The 26,257-nt window shown below is 45.2% G+C and overlaps 2 protein-coding genes across 2 annotated transcripts in view; both read right to left on the bottom strand.

The window, feature by feature from the left end:
• Positions 1 to 26,257, bottom strand: part of LOC146209732 (sulfotransferase 1C2-like) — a 346,269-nt gene that overhangs the window by 197,991 nt on the left and 122,021 nt on the right. The gene's annotated exons all lie outside the window — the stretch shown is intronic.
• LOC146209735 (uncharacterized) overlaps positions 1 to 26,257 on the bottom strand; it is a 36,649-nt gene that overhangs the window by 9,133 nt on the left and 1,259 nt on the right. The window contains exons 2-6 of the mRNA XM_084603292.1: positions 20,344 to 20,498; positions 15,753 to 15,885; positions 12,910 to 12,952; positions 8,616 to 8,715; positions 4,036 to 4,072 (exon numbers count right to left, since the gene is read on the bottom strand). Of these exons, the coding sequence (XP_084459418.1) occupies positions 4,036 to 4,072; positions 8,616 to 8,715; positions 12,910 to 12,952; positions 15,753 to 15,885; positions 20,344 to 20,420 (390 nt within the window). The 5' untranslated portion in view covers positions 20,421 to 20,498. The remainder of the gene's footprint in view (positions 1 to 4,035; positions 4,073 to 8,615; positions 8,716 to 12,909; positions 12,953 to 15,752; positions 15,886 to 20,343; positions 20,499 to 26,257) is intronic.

Here is a 26,257-nt window from a genome sequence, read left to right as displayed (position 1 = left end):
GGACAGTACTGTGCCCGGCAAGTAGTGCCTTTCTTATCTTATTTCAACCAGTTCCTGTGCATGGACACTGGCCAACTGGAAAGGTCTTTGGCACCTACTTGCAAGCGCCATCCCTGTGAAACCGGGTGATGAGGTGAATATGAGGTCACCTCGAAGGTCGCCTTCAGTGCCCCTGTTTAACCAACTACAGCCTAAAGACAGGCCCTTGCATAGTTCCCCTTGCTGCTGGAGGTGGTGTGGAAAGCAACTGTTCCTTAACTTCAATGAGCAGCTACTATATTTGCAGCGCACTGATAGGGATTTAGACACGCTGCAATAGGCAGTGGCTAGGTAGTTCCAAAGCACCCTCCCAGTAGCTTTGATGTGAAGCAGGTTAGGCCTAGCAATCTGTAGAGTGGTGCGCTGCGGCATGTCCACGGGCGGCATGTCACTGCAAGAAGCAAGTTACTAGCGTAGGTGCAACGTACACTTGGCTATAGGCCACAGATAAGCTTACCTATTGACCATTTAACTTCGCTTGCCTTGCTTACCATTGAGAGATGGGAAGCAGCACTTACCTCCTAGCAAAGAGGTGCCTGCTAAGTTCGTCACAAGTTACCATCAAAAGCGGTCTTAGTAGCGCTACCTTTGTTCCCCCTTTTTAAAGCGAAAGCTGTTAATGGCTCATAGTGTCGGCGTTCAGTCACACTATAGCTGTCAATCAAATGATGTCATCACTAAAATAAATATCCTTTCTCCACTGGGAACTCACCCTCCATCCATTGGATCTCCAGCTGAGCGCGTTAACCAGCTGCGCCATGTACGGGATCGTGAAATTCACATCACAATCCTCCTAGCCTACCATGAGGATAATGGTAGGAATGACAATGACGATGCAATTAGTGACAATGATAATGATAGCATTAGCAATAATAATTATGGTGCATTTAGTTGATAATGATAATGAGAGCAAACTTGATGCACCATGTGCACCAGCAATGCTTAGGCTTTCACATTTCTGCAGTATAAATTCCACAGTGCTCTCCGAATTTTTCTCTTTCTTCAAATAAGCGCCGCATTAGTTGACTAGGGCAGATGCGAAATGTCCATTTAACTAAAGTAAGACTCACCCTAAATCCCTTGGTCACTACTATGTACTGTAAAGACAAGCGTCACAACAAGCGTCACAAGCACTAAATTGACTTTCACATACAGTCAAACCTCGTTATAACGAAGTCTCATTTTGAGCGGAAATTCGTTCGTTATATCCGATATTCGTTGTAAAAGTACAAAGTACACACAAATTCCTACAAAAAAAATTCTGTTCATAAACCCAAGTAAAGGCTACCCTAAAATGAAAAGCACAGAGCTGAAAAAAAAAAAGCATTTTTTTTTCTTTAAAGCGTGGTATAAGCACGCGAAACCTTACCTTTCATTTTGCACTGTCAAGCAAAAATGAGCACACAAATCGGGATTTAGGCCACGCAGAACTGATTTATTTAAAAAAAACGACGTAATCTTCATTTGGCGGCACTTCACACTATTCGATAGAATAAATTTCTCAACGAAATCGACACTGTGCAGCGCTTTCCCAATGTCAGCTGATTTGGCCACAGGTAGGTTCTCAAGGTACCTTCTCAATTTCCTCGCCATATCGGCGGCCTCGGTGCTGCTGAGAGCTCGCTTTTCGCCTTCTTCACTCTCATCGCTGCTCGTAGCATCATCTGCAGGAAGCAGCTGATCGACAATTTCTTGGTCGGTCAATTCAAGCACCACAGCCAAGTTGTCATCGGCAGCAATAAAGTCCTCGAACGTAACATTCAGAACCGCCAGTTGACGCCATGTCGTCTCGTCGAAATTGTCCGCTTCACCTTCAGAATCGTGGGCGTCGTTGGACTCAGTCTCGCTGGTGGATGGGGCTAGGCCAGCATCAACAAAGCAATTTCTTATTGTCGACTGTGCCACTTCGTTTCATGCACTGTACAGTATGTCCAGCGTAGTTTTGAGGTTTATGGCCGTTGATATGCCCCTGTCTATGTCAAATACGAGCTGCGTAACCAATCGCTTTCGGTAGCAGCATTTTAGTGAGTGAATGATGCCCCTGTCTAATGACTGCAGCACTGAGGTCGAGTTTGGTGGCAAAAAAACTAGGCAGACCGCTTCAAGTGGTACAGACACCTTATGGGCAGAGCAGTTGTCCAATATAAGGAGCACTTTCCTGCGCTGCTCTGCCATGTCTTTGCCGAAGGCCTTCAGCCATGCTTCAAAGAGTGACGACGTCATCCACGCCTTTTTGTTCGAGCGATAGTCTGCTTGGACATTCTGGGCATTGCGCAGGCACCTGGGGCGAGCAGATTTACCAATAACAGTTAGCCGCCTTTTATCTGACCCATCCATGTTGACACAAACAACAACGGTGACGCGGTCTTTGCTTTTCTTGCCTCCTCGGCACAGTTCGTTCTTTGCAACGAGTGACCTTTCCGGGAGCAGCTTAAAAAAAAGTGCAGTCTCGTCCACGTTGTAGACATCGCGCATCTCGTAGCCATCCAGCTGCATGCGGAAGCTTTCTGCCCACTTCTCGCAGTGCTCTACATCGACGGCTGCTTCTTCGCCCGACAAGGTGTGGCAAACAATCTGGTGGCGGTCTTTAAATCGCTGCAGCCAGCCACTGCTTGCATAGAAGTCATCGTGGCCTAAGACGCAAGCGAGACTTCTTGCCTTCATTTGAAGCACGGCACCAGACACAGGCAGGTTGCGCGCTCTAACGTCCTTGAACCACGCGAACAAGGCATCTTCAACATCCTGGTGGTGACAATACCTGACGCGCTTCCTGTCGTTCTTCACGGCGCCTGCAGAGTGCACGTTTTCTATCTTCTGCCTTGTGCTCAGTATGGTTGACAGAGTGCTAGGCGCAACGCCGAAGTCTGCGGCAATCTCTTTCTTCTTGCGCCCGCTGTCGACCGCCCTGAATATTTTTATCTTTGTTTCAAGAGAAACTGCTTTGCGTTTCGGCGCCGCCATGCTGCAAGACGACGGCACGACCTCGAGGAAAGTGAGCACACGCGCAGGTCGGCAAAAAGTAGGGGCAGGGGCACGCGGGCGGTGGTTCGATCACGTGCAGGTCACATGCCAGGCAGCCGTTGATGCTAGATTCACTCGCGGTCCCTAGACGGCGTGGCGTGCGAAAGCGCGGGTGATTCAAACACATTTTAGGTGGAGGCGATCGATAAAACCGAAATTTAGCGTTTTGAACATTTTTTTTTTGCTTCCTTGCGGATTTTGAGTAGTGTGAATACGAAATATGCTTCGTTATAACCGATTTAGTGTCAAATTTTCAGTTTCTTATTTCGTTATACACATGAAACTCCCATAGAAATAAAGCACAGCCAACCAAACTTTGCTTTTACTTCGTTATATCCGATAATTCGCTGTATCCGTGTTCGTTATAACGAGGTTCGACTGTATGTGCAAACAGTGCAGTCCACTTATAACGATACCAGATATAGCGATATATCAGTTATAACGATCAAATTCTTGAGATTTATCATTTTTCCCATTGGCCGTCTGTAAAAATAAACCAGATATAACAATCGATTACCGGCGGTAAATCAGATATAACGATAACTTTATCCCCACCCGGTAGGTATTTCACAAAAATTTGACTGGATGTTTAATAAAAGAAAAATTATTAAGAAGACAATGGTGAAGAGAAGTATGCTTAAGTTATTTTATGGCTATTGATGTACACTGTAATAAAGTGTTTAGTGCTTTTTACGATGATTACAGTTGTTCAACCCGATTTACTCATCGCTAGTAAGTAGGCAAGCCTACATGCACGGGAAAATATGTGGATGTGCTTTTTGTTTTTCTTTTTTGCGCCGGATCAGATATAATGATAATCAGTTATAACAACCTGATCTTCAGGATTTCTCAATATCTTAAGTGGACTGCACTGTACTCTTAACATCCATTTAGATTACAGATGTTCCCAATGTAAACATGTCACAAGCAGCAAGATCCATTTCGCAGCAAGAGTAAAAAATCTACAGCACTCACCCTCTTTGCCTTGGCACTGACGGCAAGCTTCTTCAGACTGCGGTTAAATGAGAGAAAAAAAAAAAAAAAAAGACCAATGCAATTGATGCAGGCGGAATACTGTAAAAACCCGCATATAGTACAAGGTATAATCTCTGGACAGCAAAAGAAGAGAAAAATATGCTTTCATCTGTGAATAATGCAAGTGAAGAAACTTTATCAAAAGCAGCTATTTGCATAACATTTTGCGGTTACCTCGTCAGGCAAACATACTCTGCACTTGTGTATCAACCCTGCCCCATGCCAGGTGTTGAAAAGCAGCTAGCACCATACACCTTCCTGTGCCAGGGGAGAACTCACATTATCCGCAGCATTCGCAGAAGCCACATGGTCCTCTGGTTGTTGTTAAGCACGAGTTGCTGGTTAGCCTGCGCCGTGCTCGCGCCTGCTCAAGTCTAGCAATGCGCGCAGGCATGCCGTGTGTGCCCAGAGAGTTCTTGGAGTAGGGGCTTTAGCGATCTTCCCGTAGTAACTTCTTCAGCACTTCTAAATCCGTTTGGCATCCCGCATTTTCGGAAAGCGCGGCCGATGCGCTCCTTGGGAATGCTGGTGAAACGTTTGCAATCCAGCTGTAAGGCATGTCCAGCATGACTAGAGAGGTACATCAGAGACCTGTGCAAAATGCCAAAAGTGTGCTGCTTTCACAGTCTCCACATTGTGCGAGGTGTGCTCAGCCTGCTCCCGATTGTGTGTGCCTCACGAGGTCAGCGTGGTGAAATGGCATTGCAACAAAAACCATTTAAACAGTCAGTCGACACCAATGCTAGATATCTCTCACTGGAAGGACGATGCTCGTAGCGTTGGGACTGTGAATTTAGACTGAAAATTGTTCGATTCCGCATGTAATAAGAGGCAGGAATGAGACATGATATAATTGGGAAAGGAATTGCTATATATGCGGGTTTATATAGAATGCGTTAGTATTGGTGTTTCCCTCCAAACTGACTGGTTCACAGCGCGCAAGCAAATGCCGTCAATCGCTGTACGACACACAGTTCCCCGCCTCACTCTCCACCTTCACTCTTCCATTCTTCTCATCCTCTCAGACTTCCTTGTCCAACACTCACTTCAGCAATCGTAAATTTCAACCAAGTTTGTGCATTCGCATGCATTTAGTTTAGATTATGTTTTAATGTCCCAAAGCGACTCAGGATATGAGAGACACCGTAGTAGAGGGCTCCGGAAGTTTCGACCACCTGGAGTTCTTTAATGTCCGCTGACATCGCACATTACATGGGCACTTTGCTTTTCACCTCGATCGAAAAGCGGCCGCCATGGACAGGATTCGATGCCGCATCCTTGTGCACAGTAGCTGAGCACCAATCAAGGCCCAAACAGTATCGTTCAGCCACAAAGGACACACCAGTGTGTAGCCTGGGCAAGCAAACCAAACCAAATTGAACCCAAGGCCCATCTGCAACATAGTTTTGAAATGCCTAACTGATACACCACTCCATTTTCCCCCACTAGTTCAGCACCCTCAAGTCAAAGGTTTCCAAAATGCTGTTCAGCAGTTATCGGAAGGCACCTAAAACTGACCTGGAGTTGCCCCAAATGTGCACCAGTCTAATGTATCCAAAGTAGTAGAACCCCTCTATACGAAACTCACTCTGACCAGCAAAAATCTGAACTATCATGGGGTTTTTAATATACCAGTTGTTGGTGATGACATACGCTGCAGTAAAAGCGCTGCAGCGCTGAAGACGCTGCAGTAAAATCTCTAGCCTAGTCTAGCGTCTAGTAAAATGGGCACTTACTAAACATGTCCGGTTAGTTTACGAAAGAAACATTTCAAAATACCTTCCATCTTTCCCAGATCGTCTCTTCATTATCGTTATCAGGTTTTATGTTTCCCTCTCGTTTAAGTACCGCTTTAGAATGAATGTAATGTGGCTACAAATATAACGTCTGATTTCATGTATGTCAAATTTCATGCGGAAACCAAAGCTATAATGAACGTGGCGTCGCCTTCCGCTGTTTGTCATTTAAGAGGCAGTAGCTGAGAAACAAGCGTGGCACAGCCAAGCGCGGTAAACTCATACACACCACACCTCCACTTCACGCCCCCGCTGCCTCTTGCTTTGGCCTGAGACGCCCTTGCGTCATTAAAATCCAACATCATCATCATCGCTGCCTCTTGCTTCGCTTTGGCCTGAGACGCCCTTGCGCCATTAAAATCCAACATCATCATCATCGCTGCCTCTTGCTTCGCTTGTCCTGCAAAAATTTCGGCTATTTCTTCTCTTTCCATCTTCTCACTGCACTTTTGCTCTCCCAACTTCCTGAATGAGCCTGCCACCGTCTTTCCACGTTCTTAGCCATATTTACTTATTTTGTTGCCTACACGCCGCACGCTTTGTTTCATGGCTTCAATGCTCTTGTAAAGCTGGCTTTTCTTCATAGCTGGTAAGCCTGGTCATAAAGCCTTTGGCCTGAGACGCCCTTGCGCCATTAAAATCCAACATAATCATCATCGCTGCCTCTTGCTTCGCTTGTCCTGCAAAAATTTCAGCTATTTCTTCTCTTTCCATCTTCTCACTGCACTTTTGCTCTCCCAACTTCCTGAATGAGCCTGCCACCGTCTTTCCACGTTCTTAGCCATATTTACTTATTTTGTTGCCTACACGCCGCACGCTTTGTTTCATGGCTTCAATGCTCTTGTAAAGCTGGCTTTTCTTCATAGCTGGTAAGCCTGGTCATAAAGCCTTTGGCCTGAGACGCCCTTGCGCCATTAAAATCCAACATAATCATCATCGCTGCCTCTTGCTTCGCTTGTCCTGCAAAAATTTCAGCTATTTCTTCTCTTTCCATCTTCTCACTGCACTTTTGCTCTCCCAACTTCCTGAATGAGCCTGCCACCGTCTTTCCACGTTCTTAGCCATATTTACTTATTTTGTTGCCTACACGCCGCACGCTTTGTTTCATGGCTTCAATGCTCTTGTAAAGCTGGCTTTTCTTCATAGCTGGTAAGCCTGGTCATAAAGCCTTTGGCCTGAGACGCCCTTGCGCCATTAAAATCCAACATAATCATCATCGCTGCCTCTTGCTTCGCTTGTCCTGCAAAAATTTCAGCTATTTCTTCTCTTTCCATCTTCTCACTGCACTTTTGCTCTCCCAACTTCCTGAATGAGCCTGCCACCGTCTTTCCACGTTCTTAGCCATATTTACTTATTTTGTTGCCTACACGCCGCACGCTTTGTTTCATGGCTTCAATGCTCTTGTAAAGCTGGCTTTTCTTCATAGCTGGTAAGCCTGGTCATAAAGCCAGTAAAATAAAAAAAAAAAGCCTCGTTATCGTTATTTTTCCAAGACAAAGGAAAAATTTGCCTCTCGATCCCAGGTTGCACGTGTGCCATGACGTCATTTCATGGAAAATACATCACCAAGGCCAAACACATTTTACTATAACAGATTTTTATTAAAAGTGCCTTTACTATAAATAAAGAAGTATGGTAATCATGATTCAAAATAGCAGAAAGGGAACAAGAAGACTGACAGGAACGACAAGGACAAGTGCTTGTCTGTCATTTCTGTTCATGTTTTCTTCGCGCTATTCTTCCTGAACATTAACCAACTCGGCCAAGTTAAGTGTATTGCTTAACTTGTACAGCTATCTATGAAAGATGAACTGAGACTGTAGTTTCACTTCACTATATCCGAGTTCACTATACAGAGGTTCTACTGAAAAAGAAACTCAGTACAGTGGTGCGCGGCATGGTGTGCACCTCTAGTATGCACGCGCAGATTGCTTTGATGGCAGCACACGGCGTGATGGGCTGGCCAGTAGCGTGAACATTTGCTGCGTTGGGACCGTGCAATTCTGTCTTTCAACTGTAAGGCACTTCAACTTTCTCGGTCAGGGCCACTGTTCTAGGCAGAGATTTTGGTTTAAAAGTCTCTGAATGCAGCCCAAGGAAGGCGGCAAATGATTTACGAGCTGTTTTATGTTTCTGTACACTAAATTCAGATGTTGCCTATCAGCGCTGTTCACTTTTCTTTTTTTTTTTTTACGGTTATTTCAGTCTAAGAAAGCATCCCATAATGTAACATGAGACGTGGCAAACACACACCCAGGTAACATCAGGAATCATTTGCTCATTCTTAATTAAATGAAGGAAGTAAAAAATTTGATAAAATGGATTCGAACAGCTGTCTTTAGCATTAAAGAATGGAGTTTTACTCATCCACAGAGCCCCAGAAAAAAACAAGAGGACTTTCAATTTTGCTCGTATTTGTTTCCATACAATTTCTCCTATTTGACACAAAGTGTCGCTGCTCAGGCAAGAGCTGCAAGATTGCGTTGAGAGAACTGAATCCCGCATTGTGGCCAATCAGCACATGTGCACAGGTATTTATTGAAGATGTAGTAAGGTACCAATTTAGGAATAAAGGGCAGTCCTACAGCCCTCACTAAAAACGTCCACCGAAGAACGTCCAGTGGGTGCTGCAACATTTCACTGATGGGTAAGAGCACAGCGCGGTTGTCACAGGATGAAGCTGGAGCGTAAATTACTCGTAAAGAACAAACTCAGCAAACTCACCGCGGCTGCAGGGATGCGCTGCCTGCAGTAGCAGTGGGGACGCCCAGAGTGGTGGCCAAGGTAGCCATGGCAGGGGCAGTCTCTGGTGTAGGAACGATGACTGCACAAAATGCAATGATTGAGTACAGTTACAGTTTATTAATTTGCCAGCAGCAAAGTGCAAGAAATCGGAAAAGCAACACGAGTATAGTAGAAACAGGCACAAAAAGAAACATAGTTGATTTGCACATGGCAACTCTGGCAAACGCTTTACTGGGAACAATATTGCCTGTTGTGTACAGTGAAAGATCGTTTCGGACAATTCAAACTACACTACTTGGTCCGGCCAAGCGCTATAGAGATCTGTGTATAAAAAGGCCCGTTAATTCGCAGGAGAGTCGGTTCCGCTACGAATAAATCGAACTACGCGCCGCCGCGTCTGGGCGGCTGGGGCGCACATTATGCGGCAAAAAAAAGTAAAGAAACACCTCTGTGATAGGAAGGCATAATTAGAGGCTGCGCACGTCCAAAACGGGGACAGAAGATGGTACCACGTAAAACCATGGAAGAGTGGGTAAAACTTAAATGGTGCCGCGGCGGCGGTGCAGGAGGAAGGGGATGGCGGTGGCTGCCTGTACTCTTTCTGCGCAACGTCTGTAGCTCGCAACTAGACACTCTTTAATTCCAGCCTTGTTAATTTGGTACATGAAAGGCTATGATCGCGGACAGGCACTATGGGTTAAACCATTTTTTTTTGTTTTTTTTGCGATAGCCATCCATCCTTCCGCCTATCAGTCGTCAACGGAAGCACGAGTCAGCCGCGATCATGATGCTGGCTTTCAGCAAAAGCTACTTGCTGCTATTGCGCGTTCCAATGTTTGGAGTGGCAGTAGACGGGCGCCTGCCCCAGTTGCTCATAACATGATCAAGCGAACCATGGAGGAAGGAATTTTTCTTCCTCCATGAAGCGAACCTACTCAAAAGGAGGCTTGCACCACCGGACAAGCGCTGGCATTTTGCCAAGTATGCTCCCCCCCCCCCCCCTCCTGCTCTGCTGAAGCTAAAGTAAAGATAAACATCCGCCATTATCCTTGCACAGCATCTTGGCACACTGCCAGGAAATATGTTGTGGACCCTGACAGCGCGAAACGACAGACGGCCTATTTATTTTTTTTTTGAGATTCCTAGGCAGAAATCGGGGCTGAGTGGATTCATTACGCGAGCGAGTTCGTTGCGCGACTAAATACAGTACATTTACCATAATACAAATGGTTCTTGTCAAATTTTTCGAGGCCATTCAATAATTCGAACATCGGATAATTCGAACTTTTTTATTGCTCCCGAGAAGTTCGAATTAACGAGCTTTTACTGTATTGCCATAAACAAGCCCTAAAATGTTGCCATGTTCTGGCATCAAGTCCTTCATGGTAGTACTAACAATGAAATTTTGTGGTTCAGGTATAGACAAACAAACAAATAAATAAATAAAGTTATATTTTACATTGGCAAAGAAAAACTGAGTACAACTGGATTGTAGTGCCAAGCCGTGTTCTCTTAGTACATTTAACATTTTATACAGCCAATCCCCACTATACTGAATTATTCTTTATACTGAACAGCCAGAGTATCTCATTGAAAATCCCATGCAAAAATACAGCTAATTCACATTTAAAGAACTTGCATTAAAGGAGCAGTGGATCTATCAAACTGTACCCTGCAAGGGCTGTTTTCTAAAAGCGCCCGGATAATGGACTAAGCGCGCATGGGGACGGGCTGGCTGAGCGTCCTTGGGCACCTGCTGGCAGTGGTAATGCTGTGTAACCGCCTGACGAGGCGAATTTCAAGTCTCTTAAAAAGCTGGCTTTGGTTTGGCGTTCTCGTTTTTTTTTTTTTTTAGTGGTACTGCTGCGATGTGGAAAAGCCAGCACTGGGTGCACCGACTGTCGTGTAATAAACCTAGCCTAGCTGACTGAAGGCTTCTAGTGGAAAGGAAAGGGGGGGGGAGTTCCCCTTTTGCACCCCCTGTCGATGCCCATAATCCTCCATGGCTGCAATTGGGCGTGCGCACCGCCCAGTTGTGCCGTTTCAGACGCTGCACGGCGCGACACTGAAACTACGCACTTCACTGCCATGCTTGACTGTGTGGACTCTGCAGTGAAGCATCCTAAGCACGGCGGAGCTGCTTCGTGAAGGAGCCATTCTACTGCATCGCACTGTGAAAAGGATAGCACTGGCTTTTACAAGCTGGTAAGCGCCTCCTTACTACCTCACTCAAGGCAGCGATGGCTTCATAAACTTCAGTCTTCAGAATGGCAGGTATGCTATAAGCAAAAGGTATTCAGATAAAGTACGCCCATCTTCCCCCTTCATGAATTTGGGCTGTCTTGTGTGCCTCTATAAGTTCGGAAAGAGTGTTGTAAATCCCCAGTTGGAGGAGGTGTCGTGTGCTAGCGTATTGTGGCAACCCTAGGGCAGCCTTGTACACCGAGCGGATGATGCTGTTAACTGCCTCCTCATCTTTTCGGCGAAGGTGATAGTAGGGATAGGAGTATACTATCCTGTTAACGAGGAATGCCTGTGTTAGCCGGCAGAGGTCATCCTCCATCATGCCTCTACGACGTGTGGAGATGCGGCGAATAAGGCCGATTATTTGGTGAGCTGTGGTGCGGAGGCATTGTATTGCTTCGGAGTTCTGTGTATTGTTCTGTATTAGCATGCCCAGGACACGAATGGTCTGGACGGAAGGTATAGGGTGTGTGTCGATGTGGAGCATGATGAGCTCAAGCGCTGCGGGAGCCGGTCTGCGCACTCTCCTGTCGCGGATGACAAGCAGCTCCGATTTTGTTGGGGAGCAGCATGTGAGGCCGTTCGTCTGTGCATAGGTGTGGACAGTGTCAATGGCTGTCTGGAGGGAACTCTGGATGTCTCCGTCTGAACCAGAGTTGGTCCAGAAGGTGATATCGTTGGCGTATAGGGAGTGTTTTCATCGCCTCTCCAGGACAAATCACGGCCGTCTCATCTTTGACCGGTTAAACGTCAACTTAATAGGCGATCCCCATCCCACAGCCCCCCTCCTGACGTGTACACAGCCGCCTTGTTGTCAAACCACTACCAAAAAACATGCTCCCTGGCCAACACGACGCGCGCCGTCAACACAAAGCCAGGGCACTCGATGAAACCTACCATACCGACGGACAAGCAACATACGTGGACGCGGTAAAGCAAGATGCAACAACATATGTGGCCTGTGCTACCACGCCGCAATCTACACTTATCTCCGCCGGCACGGTGCGTGCCTCCTCCCCCACCGCAGCGGAAGAAACAGCTATAGCGCTGGCCATCGCTGACCCGCGTACGCGTACAGTCCTTAGTGACTCAAAAAGAGCAATTCTAAATTTCTCGGCAGGCTACATCTGCCTTCCTGCTGCACGCATCCTGCGCGGCTGCACTTCCGACCACAAAATTAACCTAATCTGGGTACCCGCCCACGCAGGCAACTCTGGAAACTATGGGGCCGACCAACTTGCCCGAGGATTAACAACCCGGGCGGTCAGTCTCACGCATCTAGACGCACTCGCTGAAGCCCCCCAGACTTTTGCCGAAATTACCCATTTACACAAAGAGACACGACGCCTTTTCCCGCCTCCCCACCCCGACCTCGACCGAGCACAAGCCACCCTGCTGCGCAGATTACAGACACACTCATTTCTTAGTCCCCCCACTCCAGGCTATCACTAATTACTAACGGGGAATACGACCCCGCATGCCCAAATTGTAACAACGGAGAATCCGCCACTCAGGCGCACATCCTCTGGGATGCGTAAATAACCCGCCCCCAAGGGCCCTCCTGCCAACTCCCTCTGCGGAAAGCTGGCACCAACTCCTTACCAAGCCAGACAGGAACACACAACTTTCACTCATTTCGTGGGCCCAGGATGTCGCCCCCACCTGGGGGCCACACAGGACCCATCTGCCCTAATTCACGACATCTGGGGCAAATAAAGTTGTTTCTCTCTCTCTCTCTCTCTCCCCCTTCATGCGTTCACATCCAAATTTTTTTTTTTTTTTTTCACTTTTCAATCATAAAACTTTACGAACACATCCAACTTTCAGTACTGCTAAAAGTTACATAACAGACAGCTGTAAGGGAGCGCCACTGATATGTAATGCACACAATATTATAAATTTTAGAAATGAAGCCGTGCCCGAAGTGCTGAGTTTGCTAAAACACAGTGCAGGAGTTCCTTCCAAGCAGTGTGCACCTAGGTGCTCAGCAACAGCATCACAAGACAAACTGTTCCCTGCAGACACTTACAGCCAGCATCCAGGGCCTCCATGTACGGCATATTGAGAATCTCCTGTATTAAAAAAAAAGATAGAAAAATTAACATCTGCAGTGAATGACGAGACTTCTAAAGAATACGGATATCACAGTCACAGTATACAGCGTGCAGACCGAAAATGCTGGACGCTCTTGAAAACGCAAAGGCCAAGCTGATGGATGGTGCACACTGCCACAGTCCGGACTTTCACTGGCAAGGTTTGAACACCTCGTGAAAGTCCGTATGGCTTTGAAGTTAAACACAAAAGAGGTGAAGATAAGATCTGTTTCACTGGCAAGGTTTGAACACCTCGTGAAAGTCCGTATGGCTTTGAAGTTAAACACAAAAGAGGTGAAGATAAGATCTGTTTATTCTAGAAAAATTCAGTCAAACCTGCTAAAAGATGGTTATGGCTGCTTCTCTTCAAATGTTTCCTCGCCTACTTTGTAAAGGCGCACAATTCAATGCCCACAGTACACAGCACAATATAACAAATTTCATAAAAGTATGGTATAAACCGGATTTTCATTATGTGCCACCACCATCTAGTATTGCTGTCTCAATCAGTAACACCAGGTGCACATTCTCACTTTGCAAAAGGCAGTGCATATGATGAAACTTGGCTCATTTTATAAAAAGAAAACTGCATCAACCCGAGGAGCCAAAAAATTTGCACAGCTGGCCTCACCAACTCGGTGCATTAATGTGCGAAAGCTGCCACAGCTCTAGTTTAAACACCACCTTCAGGCTGCATGCACACTATGTCTTTGTCACAACCTCCTCTTTCCCCACTCTGCCACCTTCCAGCTAAGCATTTCCCCAGCGATAACCTCCCAAGTCACTTGGCCACCTGTAGCCTTCCATGCTCTCTCTCTCCTTTTCCTTCCATTCGAACTTTGCTCCTCTATCGCCACCTATTAAGTTATTTCTAGGGGCGTGCAAATATGCAGAATCTCGAATTCAAACTGAATATGCTTGTTAATCAATCCATATTCGAAAAGCACCGAATACACCAGGAATTCTAGATTTCACTGCAGTTTCCCCGCACGGCACATTTCTTTGCGATGCTTGATCGCATAAACTGTGCAGTAAAGCATCGTCAAAACACGGCAAGGTCGTTTCGTGCAGAGGCACCTTCCCTACAGTGTGAGCAAAGTGGAGCACTTGAAGAGGCTGGAGAAAATGCCATTTTCACTTCTGTTTCATCTCAGGGAGCCACCGTGCAGGTAATCTTCACCCTAAATTACTGTGGTGAAAACTGCTTTGGGCCGTTTTTTCAGACTGATATTTCGAGGTTTCGGTTAATTTGGACATTCCTTCTGGCTGCTTGAAGGCCGGAACGAGAGTTTACTACAACGTTCAGCAGTGATACGACAGCTGCACTCTGTTTCATGCAGGTCCTTCCTGTACAACAGGCATTCTCAAACTTTATTGACTCGCAAAAACCGCAACTGCTAACAATATGTTCCAAGGAACCTCCCACCTCTCCATCACTAATAGGAGACCTTGCTTGCACATGACACCAACTGGCTTATTTTCTAGTTTTTTGACCGAAATTGTTTGCTTTCTTGCTTTTAGCAATTAGCTTTTTATTAAAGCAGTGCAGACACCAATTTCTGAAGCGTTCGAAGGAACATGATTGCTTTCCTGGTTATACATAGATGTTTCCCAAACAATCCCAAAGATATTTTAACTTGATTTTAAAAACAAGCCAGGCAAATGCTCAGTTTTTCAAAACCCACTGACTACAGAATAACGTCAATAATATTGATTTCATGAAAGTTGCTTGAAAACGTAATATATTCCAGCCTAATCTGTAATCTCGAATCCAAGCATTTATTCACGTCAGACGAGCCTGGTTTTGCAAACATCGTTCCTACGAGCCGCAACTCGTTTTACTAATAATTTGCTTTTAATATTTCATGTTTGCTCATTTGCGAAACTTGATTATAAAAACAAGCCAGGCAAATACCCAGTTTTTCAAAACCCACTGCCAGTAACATCTCTTCGATGGAAACGTTGCAGAGGTAAATAACATGACGTAATCAAACAACTGCGATGTGGCATCAGCAAAACAAAGAGCAGTGATGACACAGGATTGCTCACCCTGCCAGACTCGAATGGAGGCAGCACCACCACTACTCGAGTCCGGCCACGCTCTGGAAAAGTTCTGCGCTTCTGCTCGCTTGACTCGATGGCCTTTCACACCGTTTTAATTGGTGTATGTTGTGGGGACAGCGCCAGCCACATTTGAAGGCTGCACCACTTCCCAGCACTCCCTGGGGGGTGGCCCCGACAGGGAGTGCTGGGAAGTGGCGCGGCCTTCAAATATGGCTGGCGCGGTCCCCACAACATACACCAACTAAAACGGTGTGAAAGGCTATCGAGTCAAGCGAGCAGAAGCGCAAGGCTTAGGCATACTTTGAGTGCGCGTGCGGACACTCACACCAGATTCCGAAAAGGCGAAGCAGAATTTACTCTTTTCCTTTTACGTCAGACTTGTGCAACTTGAACCTGGTGTACATATGGAGACTCCCTGCTATACTCGGGCCTCAACAGCATGCCTGCAAACGTGCAGAGCTTTTACCAACGGTGCCTCCCACTGGTGTGCCGGGAGACGAACTGCACTGCTCCCTGCCTGCCCTAGACGTCGCTAGGCTTAGCTGGTATCACATCGAAGCAGCAGTGGATGGCTGTACGGAACGGGCTAAACTGTATTAAACGTTAGATTTTCATGCTGCTTAAATGGGAAGCCCATCTTTAAATGGGAAGCCCAAATGGGAAGTCAATTCATGGCTGCCAGTAAGCAGTGGTAGACGCCACCCACACTCCTCACCTCGGGCACACTGCGCATCATGCTGTTGTACCACATGTCCACCTGGTCACAGATCTGGTTCACGATGGTCTTCGCTGTGGCAACAGAGTGGTCCAGGGTGCACTGCAGCTCCTCCACCATCAATTCCAGGTACCTGCATGCAGGGCAACCTCACATCAGAAAAACGAATGGAGGGAGCTCTTGTCACAATGAATAATGCAGCGCAGTCACACAGCCCGTGGACAAAGCAACTGCCAAAAAATTGGCGACAGGTTTATTAAGCACACCGGGGAGGAGAACCGGCTACAATATGCTGTTGTCTTAGCTGCTGCATCGTTGTACAGCAGCATCCACCATGGGTGCACTGTGGCACAAACTCTTGGGCACTTGCAGCAACAATACCTGCCAGTTCAATCTCACAAACTGCCCCAGGTGAGCAGTATCATCTGTCCTCAGCTCAGGCAGCGACACAAATAAGAATTTTTTTTTCAAATTTATTTATACAATACTGGAGACCTCATGTGATCCAAGCAGGAAGGGCAAATAACATAACATGTTGTAAAACGCCATACAAAAACAGTTGACACATGACACAAACGAATATATCGAAAGCATTTCAAGCAATTAGTGTGTGAGCATTATTCACTGGGCGTTTACTGCAATGAGAGCTTTGGCCAGCAAGAAAATAGACTAGTTACTACGTGTCACTGCTATGACTCCACTTGTTTGGTACAGGATGAAAATTTTCGTTGCCGACCTTAAGACATGTTTAGTTCATCTCTATGTGGTGCAAGATATCGACTGGAAGATATCAACAATGGCTGCCCAGAAACCATAGTTCTCCGCAAAGAAAGTAACAAAATTCCTATAAAGAAAGGTGTTAGGCAAGGAGACAATCTCCACAGTACTATTCACAGCTTACTTAGAGGAAGTATTCAGAGACTTGGAATGGGAGCAGTTTGGGATAAGGGTTGATGGAGAATACCTAAGTAATCTGCGATTTGCTGATGACATTGCCTTGCTAACTAACTCACGGGATAAATTGCAAAGAATGACTGATGACTTAGACAGAAAAAGCAGAAAGGTAGGCCTAAAAATTAATATGCAGAAGACTAAGGTAATGTTCAACAACCCTAGGAAGGAAGAGTAGTTCAGAATAGGTAATGAAGTACTGGAAGTGGTAGACGGATTCATACTTAACCAGCCAAAGGACGAGACACAGAAAAGAAGAGGACAGGACAAGGCTGGACTAGCAACTGAATGTTTATTGAACAGAAGAAAACAACGAAGACTCCTTCTGTTCAATAAACATTCAGTTGCTAGTCCAGCCTTGTCCTGTCCTCTTGTTTCCTGTGTCTCATCCTTTGGCTGGTTAAGTATGAACCCTTACCAACTTGCCCAGTCGTCAACCTTGTTGAATTTCATTGGTAGACGGATATATCTACTTAGGACATGTAATTGTAGATCCAGACCATGAAAAGAAAATAACTAGAAGAATAAGATTGGGATGCAGCAAATTTGGAAAGTATTCATAGATTATGACTAGCAGCTTACCAGTATCGCTCAAGAGGAAAGTATGCAACAGAAGCATCTTACCTGTACTCACCTATGGGGCTGAAACCTGGAGGCTAACGAGAAGGGTTTTACTTAAAGGCCCACTGACCCCCCTCCGGTCGAAAATATTTACTTTCCCAGTGACTGTGAGGCTTCGCCCCCAGAACACAAGGCTACAAAATGTTTTTGAAAAGAGTTTTTTCCTCCGGTGACCGTGAGGCTTTGCCCTCAGAATGCAAGGCCGCAAAATGTTTTCGAAAAGAGTAATAACGCAGTTACAGCCACTGCAATTACTCGATTCTGTCATGTCTCTCTCCTCCCATTCCCTTGCAATGGTTTTTCGCTTTTCTGCCCGGCTGTCTAGCCTCCGCAAGACAAATTCCCCTTCCTCCTCTGGATTTGCCGGGAGGTGGGGTGTGGTATTCTGTATATGCGAAAACGAAACTGACGAGGGAGTGCGCGCCGCTGCATTCATTGCATTCAGTCCGGCCGTGGCGAGGGAAAAGCGTGCAGAGAGTGGCGCGCACAATTATAGTTGTATACGCCCATCCTTCACCCGCTAGTGAGACGGAGCAATGGATGTCGTGCTATTCTGACGTCAGCCACGCGGCCTAACAGGCCAGTGTAGAGAACGGGGAAGCTGGTTTCCCGAAGGGGAGGATGAGAGAGCTTTGATTTGTATTTCTGCTGCTTTGCGGCGCGCGTATCGCTGTAGCATTTTGCACAGACTATCTCCGGTACCTGATTGAAGCATTGGGTGCCTTTGCTTAAAAAGTCGTACCCTGGACAGTGGCCCTTTAAGTTGAGGACAATGCAGAGAGCTATGGAATGAAAAATGGTAGGTGTAATGTTAAGAGATAGGAAGCGCACAGAGTGGGTCAGAGAAATAACTTGAGTTAATGACATTCTAGTGGAAATCAAGAAGAAGAAATGGGCATGGGCAGGGCATGTAGTACGTAGAGAGGACAGCCCATGGTCGCTTAGAATAGCAAGTTGGATTCCAAGGAAAGGAAAGCGTAGAAGGGGGCGGCAGAAAGTTAGGTGGGAGGATGAGGTTAAGAAGTTCTCAGTGGTCAAGTGAATGCAGCTATAGCACAGGACAGGAATAATTTGAGCAGTATAGGAGAGAGAGAGAGAGAGTAAACTTTAATTGTTTAATGGAATAGCGTGGGTGGTTTCCTCAGTCCAGGATACCATTGGCCTGGGCTGTATCCCGGGCCCTGGTGAGCAGGCTGCGCTGCTCAGAGAGACCCGTGTGGGCCAGCTCTGCTTCCCACTTCGCTTGGCTAAGTGTTCGAGCTTTATATTTCTCTAATTGCTCTTTGCAGTTCCATATCATATGAAGGATGTCTGTGACTTCACCGCATGCAGTGCATATGTTAGTTTTGAATTTTTAGGGCCAGATTTTGCGGTACTTTGCTAGGTTTGGGAATGTCCTAGCCTGTATGTTCCTCCAGGTTACTGCCCTGTCTGCTGAGGTCTTTGTATGGTTCTGCATATAGTTTTCTTTGTAATTTGAAGTATTGTATTAGTTCCCCGTATGTGAGAGGGGTTGAAGGCTCTGGGGCAGCTGGCGTAGGTGCCCGGAAAGTATGCCCTCAGGCTATCCTGTTAGCAGCCTCGTTGCTGTCGATTCCCTTGTGTGCCGGTATCCAGAGGATTGTGTGCTTCATGTTGGCCATCTTTTTTTCCTCCTCCATTATTGGGTGTGCCTGTTTGCATGCGCGTCCTAGGAAGGCACGACAGGCCTTTTGGGAATCGCTGAATATTATGTGTTTTCTACCTTGGCTGCTGGCGTGTTTAACTGCAAGGGCGATTGCAACTTCCTCTGCATCTTCTATGTAGTAAAGGAGAGGCCTTTGCCCTGCAGTGGGTATAGTCCGGCTAATGATGATGATGTGGTGCAAACTGAACGTGCAACAACTATTGGCATAAAGCATGGCATAAAGCAAGCTGACACTGTGTCTCAAGTGAATACATGAATTCAATGCAAGGCTTTCTAACAAAGCTGCAAACAAATGCAGGAAAAATGAGAAGCTTCAAGTGAGGTGCCTCAAAGTGAGATCTACAAGGAGGGAGCCAACAGCCACCGATACAAAGGAAAGCACATAAGAAGCTAAGGCTATCATGTGCCATGAACAATGTTAAAATGTACACAATGTTGAAAGAGTGACAATGACTGTGCTAAAAGCTATATAGTTTTTTAAACACAGCTCTTATCTGGAAACAATGCAGATAACTTTACAAATGTCCGTGTTCCTAGGAGTAAGCTGGAGTAGAATGGAATAGTATGATTGTAAAATACAATAAGATGCTTTTTGCGCAGTTTTCGAAGTTTTATGACGAAAACAAAAAAACCAAATTTTTTTGCGTTTTTTTTTTGCAGCTGTTTACGTCTCTACACAGAAGAGGTGATGGCAGCTCCTGTTGGTAGACAACTCTACCATGTCATGCGGTCTCATGACGTTGCACAACCCACCGAAAAATCAGTGCCCACCCGTTTTATCCGCAGACTACCGCCTACTAGAGGCATGCTCACAATTTTTCCCTCCACTTCACTGGATTTTCTGCAGAACGAGGCTTTGAATGCTATTGCATTAAAAAAAAACACCAGCAGCAGCAAAATGTTCCCACCAAGTTCTCAATCTTCCTAGCAAGGGTGAGTACCTTTTCCTCCTGCTGCACATACATGGAAAAAAACAATGCATTGTTTAAACGCGAGAGAATTAAAGGTCCCGTTCACCAGAAAATCCGGTGTTGCTGCCAGTGTTGCCAGCAAAAAAGCATGGGCATAGCATTGGCAGCAGATATGGCTGTGCACTGACTGGACTAGGGTTGCCTGGTGTTACGTTTGGCAGGGGCTGCCAACTCGGGGCTCTCCTTTCAAATGGGAGGGTGATGTCAGAGCAAGCCTGCCAGGACCCATGTATTCCCCCATGTCTTACCCCTAGTCCACACAGGCATTTTCATAAGACTTCGTTAAAGCGGGGCTGTATATGTGGGCTGGCAGCCTACGCTAGCTGCATCATGCCTTCAAAGGCGGAGCTTCCATTCCTACCTGATGGTGCCTGGGCTGAGCGTGGTGCCAGGAAGAAGCGATGATTGACGTGGATGCCCCTTCTTGGTGCGTGGCATCTTAGCTTCTAACTTGCAGCACCAGCTCCGAGGGCAAGTGGTGTGGGGAGGATGAGTCAGCAGTAGAAGGTGGGCAGCCTGTGAGAAAAAGTAGATGGCAGAAATTTATTTCTTGGAGTTCTGATCAAAACGAGTACAGCCTGCATTGTGCAAAAATAGGTGACATCCACATTCATCCTGACTACCCGATTCCTGGACATACTGTAAAACCTCGGCAGCACCACAGCAATCATGTTGCCTGACCATCCTTGGCTTGTTCTGCAGGTTCTGCCTCTAATCTTGATGTGCACGGCAGCATCAACTTTTCCCAAATCGAGTGAGGTGATCACAGAAAATTCTGACAAGTGGAAAGTCATATTCTAGCATCGAGCATATCAAGCCTTCCCTCCAACCGGATGCATTCAATGGCGTCGGCAGCACCACGTTGCCTGGGCATGCTTAGCTTGCTTTGCAGGTTCGTTACTATTCTTAAACAACAAATCTTCTTTCAGATAGTCTTTGTCTAATTGTGCTGCCGCTCCCAGCGAAGTTGTGTGAATGCTTGCTTATGTGGTGTCGCATTGTGCTCATGCTTTGCGGTGGCTTTGGAACTAATACGGGACCAACAGAAGAGGAATTAATTAAACTAATTTCAGACAAGCAAACACAAATTGCAGCTCAGCTAACTGAAATTGAAAGCAAACTAGAATCATTCAAAGACTAGTGCACTAAACTGTTTGTGACCTTGAGCATACTGTTCAACTGTAGAAACAAATATTAAATAATATGGAAGACAGATCCAGACGCAATAATGTGATTGTTATGATACTGTACTGAAGGGTGGGCATGTACTGTGTTATCGACGTTTACTGGAGAGGCGAGAACTAGGAGTAGGTTTCTTTGTCAATAAGTACATAGCGGGTAATATAGATGAATTATATAGTATTAATGAGAGGGTGCAGGCATCCTAATTGGGCTTAATAAGCCGTATAAACTGAAGGTTGTACAGGCCTATGCACCCACATGTAGTTATGATGACCAGGCAGTTGAAAGCTTCTACGAAGGTGTAGAACCGGCAATGCGAAAAGTAAAGACGCAGTATACTACTAATGGGAGACTTCAATACCAAGGTAAAGAAAAAGCAGGCAGGAGACCAGGCAGTAGGAGACTATGGCATTGGCTCTAGGAATAGCAGGGGGGAGTTACTAGTTACGTTTGCAGAGCGCACTAACTTAAGAATCATGAATATTTTAGCAAACGGAAGAATCGGAAATGGACATGGAAAAGTCCTAATGGGGAGACTAAAAATGAAATTTACTTCATACTCTGTTCAACCCCCGCCATTATGCAAGATGTAGAGGTAATCAAATATGAAATTGACTTCATACTCTGTTCAACCACCGCCATTATGCAAGATGTAGAGGTAATCAGGAAAGTGCAATGCAGTGACCACAGGATGGTGAGGTTCCGAATTAGCCTAAATCTGAAGGAACGCAACAGATTAGTAAGAAAGAAAACCATCAACGAATTAACGGTGAGGGGGTGGGCAGAAGAGTTCAGGACCTCACTGCAGAATAGATATTCAGCTCTAACCGAGGATGGCGACATTACCCTAGAAGCAATGAAAAATTTCAGAGATATCATTACTGAGTGCGCTGCAGAAGTAGGCGGTAGGATGGTTAGAGAAGATACTGGTAAGCTGTCTAAGGAGACGAAAAATTTGATTAAGAAATGCCAGAGTATGAAAGCTTCGCATCTAACAGACCAGATAAAATTGGCCGAGATATCAAAGCTAATCAATAAGCGCAAGCTGGCTGATATAAGGAAGTATAACATGGAGAAAATTGAGCATGCTGTAAAGAGCAGAGGAAGCCTTAAAGCGGTAAAAAAGAAATTGGGCATAGGCAAAAACCAGATGTATGCGATAAGGAACAAGGCGGGCAACGTCATCACGAATATGGACAAGATAGTCAAAGTAGCCGAGAAGTTCTATACAGACCTCTAAAGTAGCCAAAGCAGTCAGGACCGTAATGAGATTGACGGTAGAGAAAAACAGATGTTCCACCAGTGACGAAGAACGAGGTCAAGAAAGCATTAGAAACTATGAAAAGGGGGAAATCAGCTGGAGGGGATCAGATAACTACAGATTTGTTGAAGGACGGGGGGATATCGTGCTAAAAAAACTGGCCACCTTGTATACGCAGTGCCTGGTGTCATCGACGGTACCGGAACCATGGAAGAATGCAAACATTATCCTCATTCATAAGAAAAAGGACTCTAAGGACCTTAAAAATTAGACCAATCAGCTTACTGTCTGTTACGTATAAGGTATTTACTAAAGTAATCGCTAATAGAATCAGGACAACCTTAGACTGCAATCAAGCAAAGGATCAAGCAGGGTTTTGGAAACGGTACTCTACTATCGATCATATCCATACCATCAACCAGGTGATAGAAAAATTCTCGGAATATAACCAGCCTTTATACATAGCATTCATTGATTAGGAAAGAGCATTTGATTCAGTTGAAACCTTGGCGGTGATGCAGGCATTGTGAAATCATGGAGTAGACGAGGCGTACGTGAAAGTGCTGGAAGATATATATAGTGGCTGCACAGCGACCATAGTTCTGCATAAAGAAAGTAACAAAATTCCCATAAAGGAAGGTGTGAGGCAAGGAGACACAATCTCCCCAGTACTATTCATAGCTTGCTTAGAGGAAGTATTCAGAGACTTGGAATGGGAGCAGTTAGGGATAAGGGTAGATGGAGAATACCTCAGTATTCTGCGATTTGCTGATGACATTGCCTTGCTAAGTAGCTTGGGGAATGAACTAAAAATAATGATTGTTGACCTAGACGAAAAAAGTAGAAAGGTAGGCTTAAAAATCAATATGCAGAAGACTAAGGTAATGTTCAACAGCCCCGGGAAGGAACAGCAGTTTACGTTAGGTATCGAAGCATGGAAGTAGTAGGCGAATATGTCTACTTAGGACAGGTAGTAACCACAGATCCGGACCATGAAAAGGAAATAACAAGAAGAATAAGACTGGGATGGAGCGCATTTGGTAAGCACTCGCAGATTATGACTAGCAGCTTACCGGTATCGCTCAAGAGGAAAGTATACAACAGTTGCATCTTACCTGTACTCACCTATAGGGCTGAAACATGGAAGCTAACCAAGAGGGTTCTACTTAAGTTTAGGACAACGCAGAGGGCTATGGAACGAAAAATGGTAGGGGTAGCATTAAGAGATAGGAAGCGTGCAGAGTGGGTCAGAGAAATAACTCAAGTTACTGACATTCTAGTGGAAATGAAGAAATGGGCATAGGCAGGACATGTAGTGCGAAGTCAGGATAGCCGATGGTCGCTTAGGGTAACAAATTGGATTCCAAGGGAAGGAAAGTGTAGCAGGGGGCGGCAGAAAGTTAGGTGGGCAGATGAGGTTAACAAGTTCGCAGGGGTCAAGTGGATGCAGCTAGCACAGAACCGGGTTAATTGGAGAAATATGGGATAGGCCTTCGCCCTGCAGTGGGTACAGTCAGGCTGATGGTGATGATTTGGTATTTTAGAAGGTCTAAAAGAAACGAAAGCAGATATTGAAACCAAAGTTATAAAGGAAATTTTTTTCTGAGAAGCTTGGCGTCTTTGGGACGTCAGAAGAAAGAATATATAGGCTTGGATGAAGAAAGGCTGGCCACAACAGGCCAGTTATCAGAAGTGCATGATTGGTTGAATATTTAGAGGAAACCCTCAAGGTGGTGTATATGTGTAATAAGAGAGTAATTACTCATCGACATCCACCCAAGAACTGCCATAAGGCTACAAAGGAGAGCTATGCAGGTTTCTCAGGAACTTTGCTTTTAAAGAAAAATTCGTCCTGGTCCACGGATGAGACTACGATTACAATGAAAAAATAGTCAATTTTAAGAACTGCGCCAAACGAAAGACACCGGCGTAAGAGTCTCTGATTATTATTCACAGGCAACTCAGCTCCGACCAATACGCGTGAGAGGGCGAAAGTTAAGTTTGTGCATGATAAACTCATTATCAACAGCATTGCCTATATCTAGGACTTGAAAGCTAACTCTCATGTGAAGCTGCCGGACACAGATGGAAAGGCATCCAGTCCTCTCGAATGACAAAAGAATAAGCATGAATTAAGAATACTAAACGTAAATGTGTGAAGTGTTGTAAACAAATCAGAACCCCATGAGTCCTAACATTGCTGCACAATCCTTACGTTATTGCTGTGACAGAAACATGTCTAAGATGATGTTCAGAGTAAGGAAATTTTTTTCTAATTTGCACAATCTGCACAATCTGGAGGAGGTGTGGCACTACTCATTAAAAACACATTCCAATACGAACCCTTCCCTTCATAAATGATCACAAAAGTGTAAGGTGTAAACTAGTTTTGCCTGATACGACATTAGTAACAGGAAGGAAAGAAGCCAACAGTCGGCGAGGCCAAAGAAAGCGTTGGGGATGGTACTTTATGTCTTTTTTTTTAATGTTTACTTGGATAATCACAGAAATTAGTAGTGTAATCTGTTTAGGGGAAAGATAATTAAACACAAAGTAGAAGAAAAAACAATGTGCCGATGGTGGGAGCCGAACCCACGACCTCCGAATATCGCGTGTCATTTATAGGCCTTCAGCAACCTTCATCGGATACTTCCAAATGGTTGATGAACATTTAAGTGCTGCAACCAAAGATCAAGCTAGAGTCATACCTTTAAGGAATTTTAATTCACCCGGTATTGATTGCGATGCACATTTTCCGAGGCCTATGGCCAGGTCTCATTGAGACACCATGCTAGAGATTATGACAAAGTACGGCCTTATTCAGACGGTCCGGAAACCCACCCAAACTCAAGGAAAAAATCATTCACTGTTGTATCTAATATTTTCGTCCAAAAAAGTTCGATTTTAAAATTGATACGTGCAATGGAATTTCAGACCATAACATCATACTTGCTACAATTAATATTAAAAGTAAAGTGCCTCTAAACAATTTACAATTTCAATGCAGCTGATACTTCAATTATTGACTAGTATTTGGAATCTGCATTCGATGTCATCTCGTGGTATGACAGAGTCAAGAGTCATTGGCAATATTTGATCTCAATTATGAGGCACTGTTTGAATCAGTGTTTGAATCAGCTCAAGGAGGTGCACCAAAGATTGAAAAAAATGCATTCATATCTTTTGTAAACAATGGTACAGGAAAATGCATTCTGAAGCATCCAATTCAGAAAATTTACATGAATATAATATAAACTGAACAAATCTTTTGAGGCTTCCTTAACTTCCTGCTCCATTTTCACTGAACTGAACTCTCTAGCAGGTCCCATAAAACAATGAGAAATACTGGTTCAGCATTCAAATAAACTGCTTCAACAAAAAGCCGAGGATGTCGCAATAACACAAATCACTTAATTCTGATGGTATGATAGAACTGAGGGCTAAACTAAGCCACATACAGGCCCCTTTTAGATAACTAGCCACATTAGCCACATTAGCCACATAGAGACGTCTTTTAGATAACTTCAGATTCAAGATTTATTCTGCATTAAACTGCCAAATCAACATGTTATGAACTGCTGAAAAGAAAAAAAAAACTAATAAAAAGCTTGCATTTGCTCAATTTCGCAGCACATTACGGTTGAGGGATGAGCAGAATGTATTGTCTGGCATTTCGTCTATACCAGACACTTTTTTCAGGAACCATAATCACCCTTTCTCTCGGTGTGCTATGCCCCACTGGGAATAATAAACGATTTTGAAAAAGACCGCCACCACTGTCTAGTTCAACTCAAGAACTAATATCACATATCCCTCCAAGAAAACCCTCCAG

Source organism: Amblyomma maculatum, chromosome 1 (assembly GCF_055883805.1).
Source record: "Amblyomma maculatum isolate TAMU_Amacu chromosome 1, ASM5588380v1, whole genome shotgun sequence".
NCBI lineage: Eukaryota > Metazoa > Arthropoda > Arachnida > Ixodida > Ixodidae > Amblyomma > Amblyomma maculatum.
The sequence above is the reverse complement of the archived record's forward strand: the minus strand, read 5'-3'. Positions and strand labels throughout refer to the sequence as shown.